This window comes from Panthera tigris, chromosome F3 (assembly GCF_018350195.1).
Source record: "Panthera tigris isolate Pti1 chromosome F3, P.tigris_Pti1_mat1.1, whole genome shotgun sequence".
Lineage (NCBI taxonomy): Eukaryota > Metazoa > Chordata > Mammalia > Carnivora > Felidae > Panthera > Panthera tigris.
The window spans coordinates 24728648-24746478 of record NC_056678.1 but is presented as its reverse complement, the minus strand read 5'-3'; the positions used below and the strand labels follow the sequence as shown (position 1 = coordinate 24746478).

The 17831-nt window shown below is 37.9% G+C and overlaps 2 protein-coding genes and 1 non-coding gene across 6 annotated transcripts in view; 1 reads left to right on the top strand and 2 right to left on the bottom strand.

Moving 5' to 3' along the window:
* Positions 1–17831, top strand: part of RGL1 (ral guanine nucleotide dissociation stimulator like 1) — a 253629-nt gene that overhangs the window by 9536 nt on the left and 226262 nt on the right. The gene's annotated exons all lie outside the window — the stretch shown is intronic.
* APOBEC4 (apolipoprotein B mRNA editing enzyme catalytic polypeptide like 4) lies at positions 1093–7911 on the bottom strand. Of its 2 annotated transcripts, XM_042975486.1 has the most exons (3): positions 7612–7911; positions 3616–3669; positions 1093–3415 (listed from the first exon to the last, which is right to left on the bottom strand). In XM_042975486.1, the coding sequence occupies exon 3, from the start codon at positions 3383–3385 to the stop codon at positions 2279–2281; it is 1107 nt and encodes a 368-aa protein (XP_042831420.1). In that variant the 5' UTR covers positions 3386–3415; positions 3616–3669; positions 7612–7911; the 3' UTR covers positions 1093–2278. The 2 variants fall into 2 exon arrangements, with proteins under 2 accessions (XP_042831420.1, XP_007096288.2); XM_007096226.3 differs by lacking the exon at positions 3616–3669 and having other exon boundaries at positions 7612–7909.
* LOC122236092 lies at positions 6898–7003 on the bottom strand. The gene has a single exon (XR_006214291.1). It is a non-coding gene; the product is annotated as a U6 spliceosomal RNA (small nuclear RNA).

The following is a 17831-nucleotide window of genomic DNA, read 5'->3' as shown; positions in this document are numbered from 1 at the left end:
CTCTTAACAGTCTCGTGTCTAAGACTTGACTATATTGGCCGAGACTTGTGACCTGTCAGTAACATTCTTCCTAGCACCAGACTTCTCTAACTAGTACAAAAATTTAACTGCCAAAAGGCACTTTTATTTCCTATAGTTCAGGCAACATTTCTCCCCTTGTTATATACCATTGAAATCCAGGTTTGCATTTGAAATACAAATTCATCACAGATTTTAGGCTATGCCTTTAAGTGAATCCTTTGTAGCCTGATTGTGTCTTTTTGACCACTTTGTAGGTAGATTTCATGGCAACTACTTTTATGTATGTATGTATGTATGTATGTATGTATGTATGTATGTATGTGTTTAAGAAGCCTATAGGGTGGGCAGGTCCTTCCCAACTGCTGTAGGGCCTCATCAGCCAGCCTGTCAAGAGGCTTCAGAGCTGGTGCCCACACCCCTCAGTTGCCCATGTGGATAGAGATGCTGAATTTGTCATGTTGGGTCTTTTTTTTTTTTTAACTCTACATCCCAAATTGTAGACATGTGATTTCATGATCTAATAATAAACTTCAATAGTACCTTTTAAAATAATAATTACATTATTATATTCCAATTATAATATAAAAATTTTCACATTAACATTAGAATATTCTTTTTAAAAAATTTAGTCATGTTTATTTTAATCACAATAGAAATCTCTATTCTAAATATTTTTCTTTCTTTGCCTCCTTCTCCTCCTCCTTCTACGTGTCCTTTAAGCTTTTTCTAATGGCAAAACTATCTCTGTTTTTTTACATTTTTTAAAATTTTATTTTTTTAATTTACATCCAAATTAGTTAGCATATAGTGCAACAATGATTTCAGGAGCCCCTTACCCATTTAGCCCATCCCCCCTCCCACAACCCCCCCAGTAACCCTCTGTTTGTTCTCCATATTTAAGAGTCTCTTATGTTTTGTCCCCCTCCCTGTTAATGGCAAAACTATCTTATAGCTTAGCATTACTTTTTACATACATTAAGAAAAAATTGAGTAGCAATTTACAAATGGATATACATTTTTTCTCATAATGCATCTTTACATATTTCTAAGAGGAAAGTGAGGCAGAAAATGTGAATTAATTAAACACAAAATGCTTTAATGTACATGCTCAGATGGTTAGTCAAGGAGCACTTCCTGGAAGTGTGTTTTGAACAAGATTTTAAGAGAATCTTATATATAGATATACACCGGTGAAAAAGAAAGGTTCAGAAAGAAGGGAAGTAAAAGAAACCAATTATGCATTGGGGAGCTATATCAGAAGAAGGGAGAATGGATACTAATAAAAACAAGATGTCCATTGCAGGATGGTTAAGCAAGCTCTTAACTGGAATGGATAAGGAATGTTGGGAAGCAATGATTGGTAATGTTACTGAGATGTAGATTCACAATCTTGCTACCCACATTTTGCATGAATAGTTGGCTAGATTCTAAGGGAAAACCAAAGAGCCGAGAGAGACAGTGCTTAACCTGTCAGAACTTACATTCTTGCTGATGAGACAAGGCAACTGAAGGCAGAGAAGGAGCCTTGATAGCCGGTAAGGGCAGCATGGATTTTATATGGTGTATGATGGAAGGAGCCTTTGCTGATTCTCATGTATCATCCTGCCTCTGTCATCTGCTCTGGAGGAAGAGGTCTGAGCTGGGAAATATCACATTGAGCAGGTGACTAGGTTTCAAAAATCAATTTTTGTCGCTATATATAATCAATTAGCAAAAGAACTTTTCCCCCCGACGCAAAATTCTTTAGAACCATTTTAGGAAAAAAACAAAAAAGGGCTGCCTAAAGTCTTCTATCCATGATTAACAGTTAATGGAAAATCACTGGTTTACTTATGCAGACAGTACTTAATGTCAGTAGCTTCAGGCTGTTTTCCAATTTTACAGTAAATTTTTATACCGAAACCAGTTTAGGAAGCTATTTAGTCCATGGGCTTTTCTTTTTGGGGGAAAGATGATGTGGGTAGACTAGAATGATGACATTTCCTTTTCCACACCAGAATATCAGCAAGGTACTAATGGCTCCATTTTGATACCATCACTTTCAAAATAGATCAAGTTGCTTATGGAAACATTTTGGATTATGTTAAAAGTAGTGTAGCTTTATAATAGTTGAGCTGGTAAATAATGCAGGTTTTGCTTTTAGAGTATCAGTTTATCTCCGATCTTGGATCAGACCTAAGAGAGAAAGTCTCCAGATTTTTGTTTGCCATCTAATAAGGCCTCTGGTAGTTGGTCTCATGTGGTAGAAATACAGATTTTATTTTTTTCCTTTCTTCTTCTTCTTCTTTTCATCTGCCTCTTTGGTACTTGCTAAGTTCTCCATGATTTCCCCTCTCTCCACTGGCATTCCAAGGGGAGGCCTTCTGAGGTCCTTGGTTTCCTGGAATGACATTTGAGGCATATTCAAGTGCCTTACGACATTCCTGGGTTTATGTGGGTTTTGACCCACGTGGATCGGTGGTAGGTCTCTGAAAGGCACCAGCACAAAAACGACAGGAACCCTGAGGTCTGGGGTCAGATTGGGTTGAGGTTGTCCATTAGCCACTTGAAAAGACTGTCCAGGAAAGACATTGTTTAAGAGATAGCTGTCTAAAGCTGCCTGAGCTTTTATGATCTGATTCTCTTTTGTCTGGGGAAGAACATCAGTGAAATACGGCCTCACTCCTGTTATGGCGTTGATTTCATATGCGTTGTGCCTGTCAGCCTGTGCTCTCCCAGTTAAAATGGGCTGGAAAACAGTTGATCCTGAGACACCACTGACAAAGTTGTTGAGGAGAGAATGCCAAATGCTACCACTTATTGGGCTCAGAATGACCTGTGGCCATAAACTGGCCAGGCTCCGGAGAGCTTCGCGGTTCCAGGCCGAGGCAGGAAATTCAGGCTCAGTGTGATAGAGCTGAGAAAAGTAAATGCTAAGAGTAACATCTGGATACATTATTAAGAAATTGTACATTTTGCTGATGCAGCAGTGGTCGGCTTCATTACAAGGGGAGTTGCTGGAGTACAGAATGATATGCCTGATGGCGTCATTATTGCGTATGGCTGAGTCGAGATAACCATTCATCTCAAATAACATTGATTCTGGATGGGTGTTATTGCCGGTGCAACTGCTAGCATGGCCCTTTTGCACCAGGCTTCCAGAGGAAGTTTTTAGTTCATAAAACGTGAGGTGCTTTGTTTGAGGATATGCTGGCCCATAAGGGAATCCAAAAATCTGATAAAATTCTGTGTAGGGAACCCTTGCTTCTTCTCCTGTCCGAATATGGTAGGGACAGTTAGAGCAATCTAGAGAGAAGCTTAGCCAGTAATAAGGTTTTACAATTGTTCCATGATTTGCTAGGTATTCTTCATATAAGGGCTCCATTGCTAGTTTTATTGTCTTCTAGCTGCAACCCTAAACAAGGAAGAGAAATTATATATAAAAGCAGTGCAGGAAAAACGAAAGAAAATGCATTAACTTATTGAGCCATTATTATTTTTAATGAATTAAATGCATTAACTTATTGAGCCATTTATTATTTTGAGCCATTAACTTATTTTTCTCTAAAGGAGGTAGAGTGCAATAGCTACAGAATCTTTGATTCTAGAACGTACTGATGTATATCCATAGATTAGAAAGCTCGGGATTCGTCTCTCTTCATTGAGAATCTTGAGGAGTGGGGAGGAAACAAAAAAGAAAGGCAAAATTACACCTTTATCTGTTTCATAGACCTGACTGAGGCAATAGAGCAAATGGGTTAACAGCGCAAGTTCTGGAGACAGACTGCCTTATTTCAAATCTGGGCTCTGTCGCCTAACAGCTTAGTGACTTTCTGCAAGTTGTTTACAGTTGGGAGTCACAGCTTCCTTGTCTGTAAAATGAGGGCAAGGGTAGTATCTACCTCCTAAGGTTTTCTCGAGGACCGAATGATGTAATCAATATAAAATGCTTTATTATGTGTATATGTATCATATTATTATATGAAGGACTCAATAAATATGAGCTGTGAGTAGTGGTAGTACAAATCCCAGGATTATCTAGATGATTCTTATTTATGAAAGTCTAAAGGAACAAGCAAGGGTTTTGCAATTTGTTCATAATGTTCTTCTTTTGTCTCTTTTCTGAATGATATTATCTAATTATCTGCATGGGTTTTGAGTGTACCTGCATTTAAAATCAGTTATTTCTTCAGATCATTGGCAGTAAATGGGAGATAACTATCATTTTGGGAATGGGATCATGGGGTCTATTTTGCTTAATGGTAGAGACTTGTAGGAATGATTATTCTTTGGGTCGTGGACACTTACTCATTGCCATCTGAGAGTTGTATTTCCAGTGGGTGGGTCTTGTTAGAACATTTTGGAAACTTTACCATTCTGGAAAGCACATATGGTCCTTTAGGATATTTCAAATAAATAGTTTCTGGTATGTTAAACCACAAAACTTAAGCTCTTTTAAGTTTTGTTTTGTTTTTCCTTTAAACAAAAATTTCTGTTACCATTATTCCCAAAGAGCAACCTAGGGCATTATAGTATAGTTTTAAGAACATTAAAAACATTTTTTTTAACGTTTACTTATTTTTGAGAGAAAAGAGACAGAGTGTGAGCAGGAGAAGGGCAGAGAGAGAGGGAGACACAGAATCTGAAGCAGGCTCCAGGCTCTGAGTTGTCAGCACACAGCCTGACGTGAGGCTTGAACTCACGAGCCATGAGATCATGACCTGGGCTGAAGTTGGATGCTGAACCGACTGAGCCACCCAGGCACACCAAGTTTTAAGAACATTAAAAAAACCCCACCTTTTTGTTATACAAGTATTACATATTTCTTGTAGAATATTTTTTAAAATACTGATACTTGAAGGGAAAAATAAAAACTCATGCTGTTGTGTCTCAGTTTACATTCCCATAACTGTTTACGTGTCTCTTCCCTCTGATCTTTTTGCTACATGTGTTCGTTATGCACAACATAAATAAAATCATGTTTATACTTTGCTTTTTCACTTAGTATTACGTCATTAGCATTTCCCTGTGTTTTTAAAAATTCTTCAAAAAACAATATTCATGGCTAGTTAGTATTTTATTACACAGCTAATATGTAATCAAATATTCAGGTGTTTGCCTCTTTTATGATTATAAATAATGATTTGATGAACATTTCTGTAGATAAATTGTATTTTTCTTTTCTCTAGTGTAGATTACTAAAAGTTGTATCGGCTCAAGCTTTGTCAGATTGATTCTTGGGAAGGTGTTCCAATTTTATTTCATTCCCTCCCTGCGATGTTTATCATTTATCGCTTCCTTTGCCGATTTGAGAAGTGAGCATCGGTATCCCTTTGTGGTTATAATTTGTACCTTTTCAGTTCGTTGTGAGGCTGAACACTTTTTCACACACTTATTGGTCTGTAGTATTTATTCTTTTTTGAAATACATTTCATTCCTAACCCCCCTTTTTTGAAGTGTTCCTGACTGGTTTGTAAGAACTCTTTATGTATTAAGAATATTAGCTGTTATAACTTTTGCAAGTATTTCACTTGGCTTATAGAGCCATTTAATTATGCTGGTGGCATTTTTAATTATATCAAATTTTACATTTTTATAAGGTCTAATCTTTAGGCTTAAGATTTAGTTTTTACTATTGTACTTAGAAAAGACTTCCCTATCAAAGAGGAGTTAAATCCCCATATATTTTTCTAGAATATATATCTTTTACATTTAACTCTCTGTCCAGGCAACAAAATGGACAAAGTAGCAAATTTAAATGAGATAAACTGACCATTATAAAACAAACAAAATGACACATTTTGTCATTTTAGAAGTACTTATTACAGTCTTTCATATGGAAGCACTTTGATCAACTTCTTTCTTTTTCAACCCATATCACCTCCGTTCCTGTTCTTCTGGTACAGCTGAAGCCTACAGAGTTCCTTTGCTAACCCTGTTCCGGGCAGAAAATATTTTAGGAGCCCCAGGCCTGCTGTGGATGGAATGTGACTTCACTCATGTCACCATTATCCTAACGGCGTGTATCGGCAGTAATTCTGGACACCACACACCCATCAAATTCAGGTTTCTCCTAATCTGTCATGTCAATTTAATCCATAAGAGCAGGTATCTGCCTCAGTTTCCTCCTCAGTGCTATATTTTCCTGATGCAGCTGAATCCCTGCCCTGAGGCTTCCTAGACCTCATAACTTTTCCTCAGGGCCCTGCATTCTTCCTGTTTTGTCCTTGGCAATGAATCCATTACCTGGAGCCTGACATCATCTCCTGCTTGATCCTGAGCATTGTTTTCTCCCTGGATCTCCTCCTCTTTCAGCCTTACTCATCAGACTATATCTCTCTGAATATTAAACCTTGCTGAAACCCAACCCAAAGTCTCACTTGCTCCTGGTGCCCTGGATGTGGTCTGCTGTTTAGTGGCACACCTGATACTCAAGTTACTACTCAAATGACAATTTCAAGTCATGCATGATTTGGGTAAGATGTTATAGAAGCAGTATCAAGAGGTCCTTTTCTGCCTTTGTGTTTTGGGGGTGGGTGGGATGGGTGGAGTTAACTATATGTAATGGTCCCAGAATTACTCTTATGGGAAGCATAAGTCTGTGCGTGTTTCAAAGTAAAGGCAGTATGGAAAGTCCTGATTGCTTTTCTAAGCACTCCTTTCTTTTTGCTCCCTCTCCCATTTTAGCCAGGAATGGTGCATTATTACTGTAAGGAGATCTTGAGGACTAGTGGCCTTTATATGTAATGGAGGGAGCTCTGGAGTTTCATTCTTGCTAAATGGACTTCCAACTGTGGTTCTCTATTGGTGAAGTCTTCAATTTTTCAGAGGGTCTTTCTTTCTTTCTTTCTTTCTTTCTTTCTTTCTTTCTTTCTTTCTTTCTTTCTTTCTTTCTTTCTTTCAATGGAATGCTTCACGAATTTGGTGTTATCCTTGCACAGGGGCCATGCTAATCTTCTCTGTGTCATTCCCATTTTAGTATATGTGCTGCCAAAGTGAGCACCAGAGACTGTTCTTTGATCACCTTCATCTGAAGGGAAATGGGAAAGAACACCTGCCCCCTTTGAACTCTTAAGAGACTTTGTGGTGTATGTTATCAGTTTGCCACTGATCACAGACTATCTTGTATTATTATCTTTTGGTATCTGCCCTTTCATTCTCCCCCTACCCAGGCAGGGGCCCTGTTCAGCCCAGGGCCTACCTTAGAAATCTTAGTTGGTTCACAGGCCAGGTTGGCTAAGACTTGTCTCCCCAGCATCCTGTGTCCCCACTAGCTGGTCCATTTCCCCCACGTTGGCTGTGCTTGGGAAAGGCGTGCTACCCTCTTAGAGCAGATCTACGGGCAGTAAGAGGCAGAGATCTGCAGAACCCAGATCCTTGCTTCCGGTTGTGCATAGCCCCTGGACTGCGGCCCTGGGACGACAGCCTTCCTTAACTTAACATAAATGAGACATACATGAGGACAATCTGCTCTCTCTTCATCCAGCTAGGGTTTAGTGAGTGCTGGTAAAGCACAGTTTGCACTGGAGTAATTGGAGAATGGAGTTTGCCCTTCCCAATCTGTGCACAATCTGTTAGCAGCTAAAAACAAATGTTAGCAGTTATAATTACCATCATTTTGTCTCCAGGCTTGGATCACATTCCAGGTGTTCTAGAAGATAGTCCGTTTCCTTTCTTTTCTCTTTTAAGTACCATGCCCTGTTTGAAGCGGCTTCAGAGGGCAATTGTGCTGTAAATCTTCACCTCCTGTATTTGTTCAGGACTCTTTCGTAGTTTGTGCCTAGTAGTTCCTTTGAACTTTGCTGTCCCAAGTTAGAAAGACCTTTCTGAGGTATGGCTGCCTCTAAGAACACTGTTGAATTGGTGCCATGGTAACGTTTGCAAAGCAACTACTGCTAGGATACGGCTCTGACACTTATTACTTTATTTGCATTTCAAACCACCTGTTCCAAAGATGAAAATATACATGAATGCATATTCCAGTCTGGATAAAAGCATACTATCTGACTATTTATGTGAACGTCTTGGGTTTTTTGTTTTTTTTTGTTTTTTTTTTTTCTCCCTCTGGCTATAAGAATCAAGCTCTGAAGTCATGCCTCTCAGAGTCTTTGTCCTGATCCAGAATAAGTGCCAGGCCTCATGTGTGGATACGGTTTGTTGGTTGTGTTGCCTGTGGAGGCACAAGGGCCTTTTCTTAGGAGGCTTGCCCTTCTGGGAGAGGGAGGCACCTATGAAAGGGAGCAGAGACTTGATTTCCCCCAAAAGAGGCGCTTTTTGCTACTAGGTCCACAGTCCCTGAAGAGAAAGCTCTTCAGTTTGTCCAAACCTGAGTCATTATGTGCTAGTAGTCTCTCTCCTCTTACACATTCTCTGGGAGATCCTTCCTATTGGTATGTAGGTGGGTCCTTCCAGCTTAAGGCAAACTTTGCCTCCAGATCAGTTGTGGCCCTTTCTCCATAGTTAATGGAAGAGCCACTCAGCCTTTTCCCCTCTGTTCCCTTGCCTCCCTTCAACTCCACACCATCTCCTAGGACATTGAACTTGTTGGTAGTCATAATTCATTGTCTATGGCCTCTCCCAATTACTCCCTCTTTCCTCTTCCTCAGGCCACTTGAAGGAACCAGTGGTGATCACTATTGTGTATTTCCATTACCTACCACCAAAAAGTTCTTAAATATATACTATGCTGAAGATAGCCCATCAGCGATAATGGAAGCACCTAGAAGGCTTCCTGCAGCAGTGTTACCACTCTTAACTGGTTCCTCCATCAAACTCCCAGTCTCCACAACAGCAAGTGTCCTTTCTCCTCTAGGGGGCTCCTTCTAGTTTAGATGTTTCATGTTGATCTCTGCCTTTTAAGGGTCTCACGTGTATTCACTTAACTCCTCAGCTAGTTATTTGTCAGTTACATTGTCTTCCATGTTTTTTTCTTGGTGTGTGCTCACTGTTGTATCCCATTCCTTCCCCATGACTGGCCGCTGATCATGCCTTTGTCATTCTCACCTCCTGCCTCCATTGTCATAGTATCTCCTGAGTTTACAACTCAGCAAACTTGTAAATATAAAACCAAAATTTCACCTTTTATTTAACATTAATAAATGACATCCCATTTAAAAATATTACCTTAAAAATGAACCTCTATCCACTAGTATATTTACCGATTGCATTTTAGGTAATTTTAGGGATGGGTAATCCCTACATAGCCACCATTTTTAAAAACAGCTCTATTGAGGGATAATTGAAAAATAAAAATTATGTATTAAATTTAGGGCGTACAACTTGATCTTTTAAAAAAAATTTTTTTTAACATTTATTTATTTTTGAGACAGAGAGAGAGCATTAACAGGGGAGGGTCAGAGAAAGAGGGAGACACAGAATCTGAGACAGGCTCCAGGCTCTGAGCTGTCAGCACAGAGCCCGATGCGGGGCTCGAACCCACTGACCGTGAGATCATGATTTGAGCGGAAGTCAGATGCTTAACTGACTGAGCCACCCAGGCGCCCCATCTTGATCTTTTGATGTATTTCTACATTGTGAAATGATCATAACAATCTAGCTAATAACATATCATATAGTTATCTTTTGGTGGGGGGTGCTGTATGAGAGCATTTAAGAGCTACCCTCTTAGCAAATTCAAGTATGCAATATTGTATTATTGTATTATTAACTGTAGTCACCATGCTGTACATTAGATCTTTAGAATTGAGTCATCTTGCATAACTGAAACTTTGTAGCCTTTGACCAACATTACTCCATATCCTCTTTGCCCCAGCCCCTGGCAATCAACACTTTACACTAAGCTTCTGAGTGTATTTTATTTTATTTTATTAAAAAAATTTTTTTAATTTTATTTTTTATTTTTAAAAATTTACATCCAAATTAGTTGGCATATAGTGCAACAATGATTTCAGGAGTAGATTCCTTAGTGCCCCTTACCCATTTAGCCCATCCCCCCTCCCACAACCCCTCCCATAACCCTCAGTTTGTTCTCCATATTTGTGAGTCTCTTCTGTTTTGTCCCCCTCCCTGTTTTTATATTATTTTTGTTTCCCTTCCCTTATATTCATCTGTTTTGTCTCTTAAAGTCCTCATCTGAGTGGAGTCATATGATTTTTGTCTTTCTCTGACTGACTAATTTCACTTAGCATAATACCCTTCAGTTCCATCCATGTAGTTGCAAATGGCAAGACTTCATTCTTTTTGATTGCCGAGTAATACTCCATTGTATATGTATACCACATCTTCTTTATCCATTCATCCAACAATGGACATTTGGGCTCTTTCCATACTTTGGCTATTGTTGATAGTGCTGCTATAAACATGGGGGTACTTGTGTCCCTTTGAAACAGCACACCTGTATCCCATGGATAAATGCCTAGCAGTGTAATTGCTGGGTCGTAGGGTAGTTCTATTTTTAGTTTTTTGAGGAACCTCCATACTGTTTTCCAGAGTGACTGCACCAGCTTGCATTCCCACCAACAATGCCAAAGAGATCCTCTTTCTCCACATCCTCACCAACATCTGTTGTTGCCTGAGTTGTTAATGGTAGCCATTCTGACAGGTGTGAGGTGGTATCTTATTGTGGTTTTGATTTGTAGTTCCCTGATGATGAGTGATGGTGAGCATTTTTTCATGTGTTGGTTAGCCATCTGGATTCTTCTTTGGAGGAGTGTCTATTCATGTCTTTTGCCCATTTCTTCACTGGATTATTTGTTTTTTGGGTGTTGAGTTTGATAAGTTCTTTATAGATTTTGGATACTAACCCTTTATCTGATATGTCACTTGCAAATATCTTCTCCCATTCTGTCAGTTGCCTTTTAGTTTTGCTGATTGTTTCCTTCACTGTGCAGAAGCTTTTTATTTTCATGAGGTCCCAGTAGTTCATTTTTGCTTTTGTTTCCCTTTCCTCCGGAGACGTGTTGAGTAAGAAGTTGCTGTGGCCAAGATCAAAGAGGTTTTTGCCTGCTTTCTCCTTGAGGATTTTGATGGCTTCTTGTCTTACATTTAGGTCTTTCATCCATTTTGAGTTTATTTTTGTGTCTGGTGTAAGAAAGTGGTCCAGGTTCATTCTTCTGCATGTTGCTGTCCAGTTTTCCCAGAACCACTTGCTGAAGAGACTGTCTTTATTCCACTGGATATTCTTTCCTGCTTTGTCAAAGATTAGTTGGCCGTACATTTGTGGGTCCATTTCTGGGTTCTCTATTCTGTTCCATTGATCTGAGTGTCTGTTCTTGTGCCAGTACCATACTGTCTTGATGATTACAGTTTTGTAGTATAGCTTAAGTCTGGGATTGTGAAAAAAAATTTTTTTTAATGTTTATTCATTTGCTGAGAGAGAAAGAGAGAGACAGAGTGTGAGTGGGGGAGGGGCAGAGAGAGAGGGAGACACAGAATCCCAAAGTAGGCTCCAGTCTCTGAGCTGTCAGCACAGAGACTGACATGGGCTTGAACTCACAGACTGCGAGATCATGACGTGAGCTGAAGTTGGCCGCTCAACCGATTGGCCACCCAGGCGCTCCTATGAGTGTATTTTAGATTCCACATATAAATGACATTATACAGTGTGCGTCTTTCTGTTTCTGGCTTATTTCATGAAACATAACGTCCATCAGGTTCATCCACATTGTGGCAAATGCCAGGATTTTTTTTTTAAATCTGAATATTCCATTGTATGTATATACCACATCTTCTTTTTTCATTCATCTGTCTATGGACATTTAGGTTGTTTCCATATTTTGACTGTTGTGAATAACACTGCAATGAATATGGGAGTGCAGATATTTCCTTGGGATACTGATTCGTTCTTTTGGATAAATACCCAGAAGTGGGATTGCCAGATCACATGGTAGTTTATTTTTAATTTCTTGAAAAACTGCCATATTGTTTTCTATAATGGCTCTACCAACTTACATTCTCACAGTATAGAAGGGTTCCCTTTTCCATGTCATCACCAACACTTTGTTATCTTTTGTCTTTTTTTTTTAACGTTTTTAATGTTTATTTATTTTTGACAGAGAGAGAGACAGAGCATGAGCGGGGGAGGGGCAGAGAGAGAGGGAGACACAGAATCCGAAGCAGGCTCCAGGCTCCAGGCTCTGAGCTGTCAGCACAGAGCCCGACGTGGGGCTCGAACCCACAGACCACGAGATCATGACTTGAGCTGAAGTCAGACGCTCAACCAACTGAACCACCCAGGCACCTCTCTTTTGTCTTTTTGATAATAGCCATCTGAACAGGTGTGAGGTGATATTTCGTTGTGGATTGGATTTACATTTCCTTACTGATTAGATTATTTGGTTTCTTTTTGCTATTATATACTTCCTTATATATTTTGGCTATTAGCCCCTTACACATATGTTGTCTGCAAATGTTTTCTGCCATTCTGTAGGTCATACCTTGTTTGCAAATGCTTTCTGCCATTCTGTAGGTTGCCTTTTCACTTTGCTGATTAAGTTTCTTTAGCCTTGCAGAAGCTTTTAAGCATCACATTGTCCCACTTGTCTACTTTTGCTTTTGATGCTTTCACTTTTGGTGTCATATTCAAAAATTTATTACCAAGACCAATGTCGAGAACCTTTTTCCTGTTTTCTTTTTTAGTAGTTTTACAGTTTCAGCTTTTATTTGTCTTTAATCCATTTTGTGTTGGTTTTTGTATATGGTGTGATGTAAGAGTCCAGTTTTACTCTTATGCATGAGCCACCATTTTTACCACATCTGTTGGGTATAGGAAAATTCCAAAGGAAGATCCACTTTGCAAAACTCCATTTGGATTGCACAGAATGATTTTGAAAACGGAATTTAACCACAAGGAAATGAAGGACCTTGAACATGGGGTTCTTTCTCACAATTCTTATTGCTAAATTGACATGCACAAGAAAGGAAAACTTTGAAGAAACATCTATTCCCCCAAACAGACTCCTTTCTTCTGTCTTCCTTTGTTACCTTGCCATTTTTCATCTTCATTCAGATGAGTTATGATGTATATTATCTATATCAAAGTAATATGCCATTATAATGAAAAACTTTACAAAGGTAAAACTCTCTTACATGGACATATATTTTTTAAAAGAGCTTTACTCAGTTTAACATCCCAGAATTGTTTCTAATCTATGTTCTGGCATCCCAACTTGGGATACATCTCACTAAGATGGCTTATATGTTGCTAGTTGCTGTCTGTAAAGTGATTTTAATAATTTGTTTTATTGCCCGTTTTCTTACTTTAATTTGAGTGTACTGTGCCCAATTAATTCTATAATTCACTGCTTTCATAGTGGTTTGGTTGACACTGAATAATAATTCCCACATTCATGTAGCAGTAAGAAATTCTCTAAACTGAAGGAAGAAAGCAAGCATGAAATAAAGAAGAACAGAGAATTCAGTAGATTTCATGGGGCCCACTAAGGAATTAGGTAGGAAAAATGGGATAAGACAAGTGTCAGAGTTGAGAGGAAAAGACAAAAAAAAAAAAAAAAAAAAAAAAAAAAAGCGAAGGATGAATGTCCTAGCTTGTGATTAGAAGCAGAAAGGCCACAAGGTGGCAGCACAGTCTTAACAGTGGGAAACTGTCTCTTGGACAACCCTTAATTTGCTAAAACCACATGCTTGCAGAATTCTTCCATGTTGGTTTCCCCCTTTATCCTAGCTAACACCAACAAATGTTTAGAATCAAAGGTAATTCTTAAAACTCAAGCTGAGGAAAAGTACAGGGTAAAGGCACCATCTTTACTCCCAGAATCTGAACAGATGCTCTAGAAAAGCTTTCAAACTATCTGTGGGGAAGGCCCAATTTAAGTTGACACACCATCATATACTAATCATTTTGTGAAATTCAATGAAAGTGATTTTATAGAAAAATGAACAAGAAAGATGTAGAAATCATAAGCTCATTTTAAAAAGAAGTCGTTAAAAAATAAATAGATCAAAAGATCTAAAAGTTTTAAATCACATTTCAGTAAATGGAAATGGAACACTTGTCTAATTTTGCTTGTGTTGCTTATGCTTTTGATGTCGTATCCAAGAAATCATTGCTAAGACCAATATTCTGAAGCTTTTCCTGTCTATTTTCCTCTAGGAGTTTTATGGTTTCAGATCTTATGTTTAAATCTTTAATACATTTTGGGGTGTGTGTGTGTGTGTGTGTGTGTGTGTGTGCATGGTATAGGATAAGGGTCCAATCTCATTCTTGTGCATACGGGTGTTCAGTTTTCCTAACACCTTTCGTTGAAGAGACCATCCTTTTCCCATTGTGTAGTCTTGGCACCCACATCAAAGATCATTTGACTGTATGGGTGTGGGTTTATTTCTGGGCTCTTTATTTTGTCCCATTTGTCCATATGTCTATCTTTATGTAAATATAAACAGAACAAATATAACATAGGAAAAAAGAAAAAAATACCAAAACTGTACATGTTGTTTCTTGAAAGTATATGTACAGATGACTAATATAGAGAATCACTATTGCTGTTATTATACTCTAGTTATATTAAACAAAAAAATTTTGAGGGATATAATACATATATGTTTTCAGTGTCCTATATATACACATTTTATGAGAATCATATAGATCCACTTATAAAATTTTTATTGTGACCAACCAACTGGCTTTTTGCTTGTTACTTTATTGAATCTAGGCCCAGTCGATGATAACACTATTTGCAGGATATAAAATATATCCAAACTGATTCTGTGTTTGTTTTGGTAGCATTATAATAGAGACAGCCGGTTTCAAGAGGTATGTTGGTAGGAGTAGAGGAAGAGATTTTAAAACAATTTCACAAGCTCAAGGTATTCATTTTTAGCAGTTTTAAAAAACAAAGCGAGTGGTACTGTATTTTCAAAATTCATCAGTAGCCAGTTCCAACAATTTATCCTATAAGGTTACATTAAATTTCAGTTATCTTTCAATGAAAGGACTAGTTGATGGTCCCATGAATTTCCTATGCATAGATACTCTATCAAAATTATTATGTGTTGCATTGATGATAGTTGTGAAAATTATGAGACATGATATAACAATCTCTGGAAACTCTGTCGTTCCACACTTGTAATACTTATTTTGACTTTCAGTCATCTGCTATTGAAAAACATGTTGGGATTTCTTCCTTGTTTGAAAATACTGAGATTGTTAACATGTGATTTCAGACAAATAGGCAACTGACTGTCTAATATACTTTATCTTTAAAAAGTTGGGCCCAAACTAGTTTCTTGCCCGAAGTAGCTCTGAGAGTTTATTCAATAATTCAAACATTCTCTACACAACTTTCCCCCTGGATAGCCATTGTCCCTAGCATGGGAAGCAGTTGTTGGTGATCGGCTTCCATATTATCACATAAACAGAATGATTTCAAATGTAATACATTAACCTTTATGTAATTCATAGTTTTTACTGTGTAAAAACACATTGATTATTTCAACTTTTTCGACTTTTTTTTTTCATAGTACGATTTTCTTGATGAAGGAAATAATGTTTTGCTTTGCATTCTGGCTCAAGTTTCTTAATCTGAGCAATTATTCTAGAACTTTCTCCCATGATTTAAACTCTAAATCACTTTTCTGATATAAATCATCCAGGGTCATCTCTAAAAGTTTCTAAATATTTACTCTCAATTTCTGTACTTACATCGTTCACCCTGGTAACAGTTTATAAATGCACACAGGTCACAGACTCAGCTTTGAGTGACATTGCTCTCATGTACTTCTTCCATTTGATTTGTCACTATTAGGTAGTGACTTTACTTAACTAAGTTCACTAAATTTTATTTAAGTTAATTCCTCTGGCTATCTTATAATATAAATGATAAAGAATTTAAGGGGTGATTGGTTGGCTCAGTTGGTTAAGCATCTCACTCTTGATTTCGGCTCAGGCCATGGTCTCATGGTTCCGTGAATAGATCCCTGCGTTGGGCTCTGGGCTGGCAGCACCGAGCCTGCTTGGGATTCTCTCTCTCTCTCTCTCTCTCTCTCTCTCTCTCTCAAAATGAATAAGTAGACATTGAAAATAAATAAATGATAAATAATTTAAATGAAAATATTATTTGTTAAGTAGAGATTAACATTTACTGAATGCCTACTTTGTGCCAAAAATTTTACATGCCTTACATCCCTGAGAGGTGCATATTATTACAATTTCCATTTTACAGGTAAGGAAACTGAGGTTCAAAGTGTTGCTCAAGATGACATAGCTAATAATTGGTAGAGCTGGGATTTGAACCCAGAGCACTCTAAAACTCTTCTTTATTCCATAACCCCTCGATCATGTCCTACTTTTTGAGCAAAAAAAAAAAAAAAGTCAAATTTATGTTCTAGCTTTAAGATAAATGGGAAAAATCAAATTTCAAAAGTGAGACAATGATAAAGTCAAGAAAGAGAAGCAAACATAGTAAAAGTGTGTCATGATGAGATGATAAAAACAACTGAAAAATGTTTCTGTCAGGAGAAAAGAACATTTTTTTTAAACCAAGTTCATTGAGGCATAATTTACACCCATTCTAAGTGTGCAGTTCTGTGAGTTTTGACATATGTATATATTCATGTTACCAGCGTTACAATAAAAATAAAAAACAGTTCCATCAAGCCCCAATTTTCCTTGGGTCCCTTTCTTCCCCATCAATCACCCTTCCTAATGGCTCTAAGGAAGTATTATCATTTTGCTGTTAATATAGATTTATTATTTTTAACTTAATATATTTTTAATTTATTTTTTATAAATTTTTTTAATGTTTATTTATTTTTGAGAGACAGAGACAGAGTGTGAGTGGGGGATAGGCAGAGAGGGAGACACAGAATCTGAAGCAGCTCCAGGCTCTGAGCTGTCAACACAGAGCCTGACACAGGTCTTGAACCCACAAGCCATGAGATCATGACCTGAGTTGAAGTTGGACGCTTAACTGACTGAGCCACCAAGGTGCCCCAAATTGGATATGTTTTTTTCCCAAGTTTCACATACATGAAATCATGAAGTATGAATTCTGGCATCTTTCACTTGTTGCTCAGCACATTTTTGAGATTCACCCACGTGATTGTGTATATCAGTAGCTTGTTACTTTTTAATAGTGAGTAATATTTCATTGTATAGATATGCTATAATTTATCTGTTCATTTGTTGATGGACATTTGTATTGTTTCTAATTTGGGGCTATTATGAAAAAGATGCTCCGAACATTCATGTCTAAGTCTTTGTGTGGACATACGTTTCTATTCCTCTTAGACAAATACTGAGAGTGGAATTGCTAGGTTGCAAGATAAATGCATCTTGACTTTCTAAAAACTGTCAAACTGTTTTCCAAAGTAGTTTATTGTTTTAAATTCCCAGTAGCAACATACGAGCATTCCAGTTATTCTACATCCTTGACAACACTTGGTATTGTCAGTGAAAGGAAGCATTTGACATCAATTTAGAAAGACTAGTTTCTTTTTAGCTTGCCATTTGACAGGAAGGGAGTACACAGTGGATGGGATTCTGTAGTACTTCTGTTTCTTCATTTGCATAACTAACCCCCAATAAATCTCCAAGGGCACCATGCTTATCAAGAAATTTGATATTTGGCCTCTCACTGCTTTCAGCTCCTCTTGTGCCAGTTTCTTCCAAGTGAAGTCACTGATAGTGCTGAGCTGAGCTCAGTCCAATCTCATCCTTCAGTTAGTACTAGAGTCTGTGGAAGCGGAGAGAAAATATCATGGCCATGGACACAATAGGTAGAGGATATGGTGAGCTCTGAAAATCCTCTTAAGTGCTTGCTGTTAAGAAGTCTGTTGTCAGTCTAATTGTTTCTTTGTAGATATTACCTGTTCTCTGGTGACTTTTAAGACAATTCCTTGCCTTTTATGTTTTA